The sequence below is a fragment of the Parasteatoda tepidariorum genome, chromosome 8 (genome assembly GCF_043381705.1).
Source record: "Parasteatoda tepidariorum isolate YZ-2023 chromosome 8, CAS_Ptep_4.0, whole genome shotgun sequence".
Lineage (NCBI taxonomy): Eukaryota > Metazoa > Arthropoda > Arachnida > Araneae > Theridiidae > Parasteatoda > Parasteatoda tepidariorum.
Window position 1 is genome coordinate 67478328 of NC_092211.1, and position 6731 is coordinate 67485058.

Here is a 6731-nt window from a genome sequence, read left to right on the forward strand (position 1 = left end):
TGCGTAGTTGGTCGAGCGAAATGTCTTATGTGTGACGTCAAAGTTCATCTCACCAATGAAACATGACGTGAAAGGGCATCCCTACGGTGATTCTTTACCTGGAAGAAAACTGATTCTGTTTACAAATTGGCTGATCAAATATTTTATTCTCATGTCAAACACCTTTTTCTTTATTTGAAATTAATGTAATAAATGTTTATCGAATTTTACATAATGCAATTGACAATGAATGCCGTACAAGTACATAAATCATTTAACATGTCTTTCGTTACTGATCTACCTTACAATATTTTCACGTATTCGAGTCTCTTTACAACTTAAAACAGCATATGTTTCAGGACCAGATTGTTTCGTGAGTCTTTTTATTCAACAGTAATGTGTGTAATTATATTTTGCGCTTTCTTTAATTTTAAATGCATCATCAACGTTGATAAAAAAAATTTTTATCCCATAAATGATCATTTTTACGGTGACAAATTTGTTTTCAACTCAGTTATTTATAAAGAAAATGCTAAATGTTGAAACCATATTTCATTAAAAAGTAATTGTTTTTTTTTCCTTCTCTTATTAGAAAATCCCTAAACGTACATTTTCAAGTTTTTAAAAAAATTATTCTCACCATAAGTTGATATAAAATCAAATTCTGTTAAAACAAGGAGAAGCCAGTGTTTTTATCTTGCTTTTAGTCTCATATAAATTGTTAAGTAAATTTTTTTTTTTCAATTTTTTACCATTCATTTAAAAATAATGAACTGAAAAAAAAGGGTTTTTTTTACACATAAAAATGTTACATAAAATGAAATTCAGTTAAAAAGAAGTGAGTGTTTTTTTGTTCTATGATATATAATTTATGTGCCTATTTTGTCACAATTTTTTGCATTAATTGTATAATGTTTGATAAAACAGTTATTTTTATTACTTTTATGATGTATATATCAAATTGATCCAATTATTATTATTAAAATTTTATTAATCATTGGACTAACTTTTGGTGATGCTGAAAGTTTACTTTAGGGTAACTATTTATTTTGGCAATTTTTTATATTCTTACGGAAAACATTTAAAAAAAAAACAACTTAAAATTGAGATTTTCTAATAATAAGTAATTGTGTTTAAAATAATAGGGAAATAGATGGTACTGAAGAAGATTGAAGTACTAAATTCGAGAACCACCCTAATACACTCTAACCTTAGTGCCCTTTGCATATAATTCTTTTACTATGTTGAAAAAATAATTTTTTTTTTGTCTGATACCTGCTGGAAATAATCAAAACAATACACTCTCTAAAAAATGTTAAAAAGTAGAAATTTTAAAACATCTTCTGAGTTTTTGTGTCACTAGTAGCAATAAATTTTTTTTATATTTATCGTTAATGGTTTTTCAAGGAAATAAAATGATTTTATTATCACTCCTATGAAATTGAAAATACATTGAATTTGAATAATTAATTTGCAAAATGATGATAATTCTAAAAATTTGAATATTGTTGATTCTCACTGATTGCAAGATAGTGCAATAATTGTTATGAACCGTGGTTAAAAATTTGTATTGAATTTCAAACATTATGAAGATATACCTACTAAATGTAATTACAGATTTTCTATTGAAGTTTTTTGAATTGCACAAGGCTTTTGCGCATTCACTAACTGCTGAAACAAGAAGTCTTTAATAACTATGTAGCAGGCTGATGAAGTGTCTTAAGCATTTTAATTTTGTTGATTTTAAGAACTGCCTAAATATCATTAAAAGGCTCTAAAAAGAGGACAAAAAATGTTATTGTATATCTCCGAATCTAAGTCCATCAGTATTTAAGCTAATGAGTATTATATATATATTTTTTAAACCTACCCCTTAATTCATGACTTATGTAAAAGCAAACTATAAAAAATACTGCATGCTATGCTTCGAAACAAAAATGTACCTCCTCCCTTGTTGTAACAGTTGCACTGTGGATAAAAGGATTTCCTAATTAGAAAATACTAGTAATCCTTTTAAATTGTATTTTTTTGTGTGTTTCTTCTTTAATCTTTATATTTAAGCACTTCGATTTCAACTGTCATCATATATTTTTTATGTTTTGATTTTTTTGTATCTCGTATCTTTGTTATGTTTCGCTGATTATGGATAATGCTCAACAAAAAGAAAAATATTTCTATTGTCGTTGTCCTCTTCAAATTTTTCAAAGTTAGTAGATTCAATTATAACCCCCCTTCCCAATTTAACTAAAGTTTTCTAAAAATTCTCGGCTTTTAATTGGTTCTAAGTTATCTTTGTGTACTGTTAAAATACGTAAAGTCGACTCTAAAATATTGATTTTTAGAAAAATTGTGCATATTAAACTAAAATTAAGTTATTTTTAGCCAAAAAATATACACAAAATGCTTTTAATTGGTTATAAGTTATCTTTGTGTACTGTAAAAATATGTAAAGTCAACTCTAAAATATTGATTTTTAGAAAAATTGTGCATATTAAACTAAAATTAAGTTATTTTTAGCCAAAAAATATACACAAAATGCTTTTAATTGGTTATAAGTTGTCTTTGTGTACAGTTAAAATACGTAAAGTCGAGTCTAAAATATTGATTTTTAGAAAAATTGTGCATGGTAAACTAAAATTAAGTTGTTTTTAGCCAAAAATTATACACAAAATGCTTTTAATTGGTTATAAGTTATCTTTGTCTACTGTTAAAATACGTAAAGTCGACTCTAAAATATTGATTTTTAGAAAAATTGTGCATATTAAACTAAAATTAAGTTATTTTTAGCCAAAAAATATACACAAAATGCTTCTATTCATCTAGAGGGCATTTTTCTTGCTGTACAGCAGTGTTTCCCAAAGTGTGGTATGCGTACCCCCAGGGGTACGGGAACAGTTGAGCAGGGGTACGCGTTCTTATGCGAAATATCTTGCAACAAGCGAACATTTCAAATATTTTATTTAAAAACAAAGCTAGCCATGAAAATTTACCATTACACATTTTTCTATTGGCTATTTTTTGCAGAGATAAAGTTAATAATTAGTGGTGTCAACAGCCAGTTGTGATTTTTAACGATTGGGCAACTTTTTTATAATAAAAATTGCATTAATTTTTTTATAAGTGGTACACTGCATTACGAAAAATTTGGAAAGGGTACTCAAAAGTCATAAGTTTGGGAAACACTGCTGTACAGTATTGTTAACTAATTATAAAAAATTAAATAAACATTACTTTTCTGATGAATTGAGACATATAAGTATTTATTTTATTTGAAATAGATGATGTCTTCATACAAGGAACATTTAGATATGAAAATTTTGGATGATGAAGATGATCTAAGTGATGATGAAGTATTCACTCAAGGAGGCAAATCTATTCCTCTGGAAGAGAATGGGGTCAACAAGCCTCTAATGGCACCTAGGATGCGTAATAAAGACACACTGCATACAAAAGTTCGAAAAGTTCCATCTTTGAGAGTACTATGGGCACCTATCCTTTACTTTTGTGTTGTCTTGTCATCTGTTATTAGTAAGCATTTAATTTCTTATATTTTTACGTTATAATATTTTAATAAAATACAAAGGGTTTACAAATTATGATACGAGCAACATCTAAAAAATTACATCTGACCCCCAAAGTATTAGTAAAGTCAAATATAAAAGCAAAAAGTCATTATTCTACAACTGAAATGCATAATATACAAGGATGCTGTTTGTGGAAAATTTGTCACCTTTGTAGAAAATTTCTTAATATCACTCATTATAAACAAAATATAGTTAAAATTCTGATTTTATCTCACAAATAGTATTTTTCAACTTCGCAGAAAATATTTCAGTATTACTCGTTTAATAAATAAAAGCAAAACTATCAAAATTCCCCAATCCAAACCCGAAGGTCAGTCTTGCAGGGAGAATTTTTTCTCTGCTGCTATGTAATATTGTTTTGGTCTTTGTAAACATACCAGTGAATGTGTGCATCAACTAGTATTATTTTTTAGTTGCTGATCCTTTGGGCCCATGACTAAATTTACCCAATATCTACCCCTTTTAATAATCCTAAATAATATCTTACTAAATTCATAGCATTAGTAATTTTCAAGATCTAAATTATATGATACTATTTCCATATACTGACAAAAGAAAAAAAGAAAATGCTCTTCATACAATTTCATTATGCAGTATATAAGCTACAATTTCTCCATTTTTACGTTATTTTACGCACTTTGAAATATATTCATACATACTTAAATATTGTGCCCTATTCTGGATCCCTAATTTGTCTATAATAATTTCTTTTGATACGGTACTATAGTATGTTATAATAGAAAACCTAAATATTGGTACTAGATATAAGAATTGTATCTAATATCTGTCATTTACATATTCGTATCAATTTGCATTGCTTTAAATAACATTTGCCATTTGTTTTTAATAGTTAATCTACTTACTTACTTATCCTCTTTGTGCCAACCTGGCACATAAGGAGTTGAGTCTTTTTCTCCCCACACTCCTGTCTTTAGCCAAGCAACGTGCTTCTTTCCATCCAGTTAATCCTCCTGCTCTACTAAGAACTTGCTTAATGCCTCTTTGCCATGTTAGTCTCTGTCTCCCTCTTTTTCTCTTTCTGTTAGGCGCTCATGACCTAGAACATTTTCAGAATTGTTAATCTGTGTGAATATTTAACATAGGTAGGAGTAGTTAATCTATGTGAATATTTAACATAAGCTGGTTTCAAATTTTTTCTTTGTTGAGATTCTGTGTGTGACTAATCCCCTCACTGTCTAGCAGCAGCTAGACATTATCCAGGAGTCCATACACTCTCAAAAACTCTGGGGCAAGCAAGGGGTTCGTCATGAAAGTCTCCTTCGAAATGGGAAGACAAGCAAGCCAGAATGTACTCCTGAGATGCACTTTCGACTCCGCACTTTGCACAAACCGGAAAAATCCTGTTGCCATTGCAAAAGAAGTCACTACTCAGGTCTCAGCTGGCAAATCTCGACAGTGCCGTCTGGTCGGCTCTATCTCAGGGAAGGCCAATGGAGCCCCAGGACATCTCCGCCAATACCAATCATGGGATGAAGGGACACTCCAAGACTTTAAGTCATTGTTTTTCCTGAAGGAGTGAAGCTCGTCGAAAGTCAATGAGGCAACTGAATACAATGGCTCAACTGAGCCCTGCTTTGCCAAGATGTCAGCGACCTCATTTCCGTAAATCCCCACATGCAAGGGAATCCATTGAAGGTGCACTTCGTGAACCACAGCAGTCTGTCTAAGTAATTTCAAAATAGCGATGCTAGTGCGGTCACCAACATTGAACCAGTCCTTGAAGTGCTGCAAGGAACTCTTACTATCAGACAAAATCCATACCGCTCCATTATTAGTTTCTTTCAAAATGGCCTCAAGACCGACCTCAATAGTCAACAGTTTGCTTCTAAACACTGAGCAATTGTCCGGGTTTCTATTGAAACCCGGACAATTGAGTTGAGATTCTATTAATGCTCAAAACTTATTAAAAGCATCAAAAGTGTCATCCTCTTACCTTGTTTGTATTTATATATTTATTTTTATTTTAAGGATTTAAATTATTGGTTTATTCGTTGAAACAAAATTTTATTGTCACTGATTTAAGCTATCAATATTCTATTTATAGAGACAAGAGTTAAAAGGAGAAAAAATTTTTTTTTATCATAATACTTCGATTTTTGCTCTAAATAATAGTTTGCTTGTTGAAAACTTTTGTTTAGCTGGTTGTTTTATAGCATATCATTTATGTATTTATAATTTTTATAGGTCTTATATTTCTTGTGGTATTTATCATTAACATTTTTATGAAAAATATTGCACCATCTGGTCACCACAGTCACGGTTTAAAAGCTTCAAATATTTTACCTTGTTCGAAGATAAGTTCAGAAGATGTTTGGGTAAAAACTTTTCCAATGCTGACTACGGAAACAGCTGTAAGATTGAATGATATAAACGGAGATGGTATTGAGGATATCATCCTTGGATTTGGAACAGGTAAAGATTGGCTTGGAATTAATCTTTTACTTACTTTCCTTCATTAAACTAGTTAATCCTGTGGATTCATATTAGAGGAACATATATATATATATTTTCAGGGGTCTGTCCAGACATTTTGTGAAATTGTGAAANTTTGGAACAGGTAAAGATTGGCTTGGAATTAATCTTTTACTTACTTTCCTTCATTAAACTAGTTAATCCTGTGGATTCATATTAGAGGAACATATATATATATATATTCAGGGGTCTGTCCAGACATTTTGTCAAATTGTGAAAAAACTACTCATAATTTGTGAATATAAAATAAATGTTAAGTCACATTTTTTCAACCAGGATCCTGCTTTTGTGAATTTGTACAAATAGGGTCCTGTTATTGCCAAAATTGCTAAAAACCTTTTCAAGAAGTTTTTAAATTGTAACTAGATACAAGATTCTGCTCAACAATTGCTGCTACTAAATTAGAGATGCAACATGCTAATATTTGGTATCTAGCCTATACTGCTCAACACAGAATATTCATTTCAAATAAATAATGGAAACAAAATCACTCACATTTTTAATAATTTCAATTGACATATTTTAAATAACACAACTTAGTAATGTATCACTTTTAATGTGTTACACATTAAGTAAACTTAAACAATTCTTAAATTTATAATATTTTATTTAAAAAATTGCCTGAAATTAATTTTTATTTACATAATATTCTATTAATTAATTTTATGAATATTT

The 6731-nt window shown here is 29.6% G+C and overlaps 1 protein-coding gene across 1 annotated transcript in view; it reads left to right on the forward strand.

Annotated features, from left to right (window-relative positions):
- Positions 1 to 33: 33 nt before the first annotated feature.
- Positions 34 to 6731, forward strand: part of LOC107443619 (uncharacterized) — a 34126-nt gene continuing 27428 nt past the window's right edge. The window contains exons 1-3 of the mRNA XM_043046921.2: positions 34 to 352; positions 3258 to 3507; positions 5769 to 5996. Of these exons, the coding sequence (XP_042902855.1) occupies positions 230 to 352; positions 3258 to 3507; positions 5769 to 5996 (601 nt within the window). The 5' untranslated portion in view covers positions 34 to 229. The remainder of the gene's footprint in view (positions 353 to 3257; positions 3508 to 5768; positions 5997 to 6731) is intronic.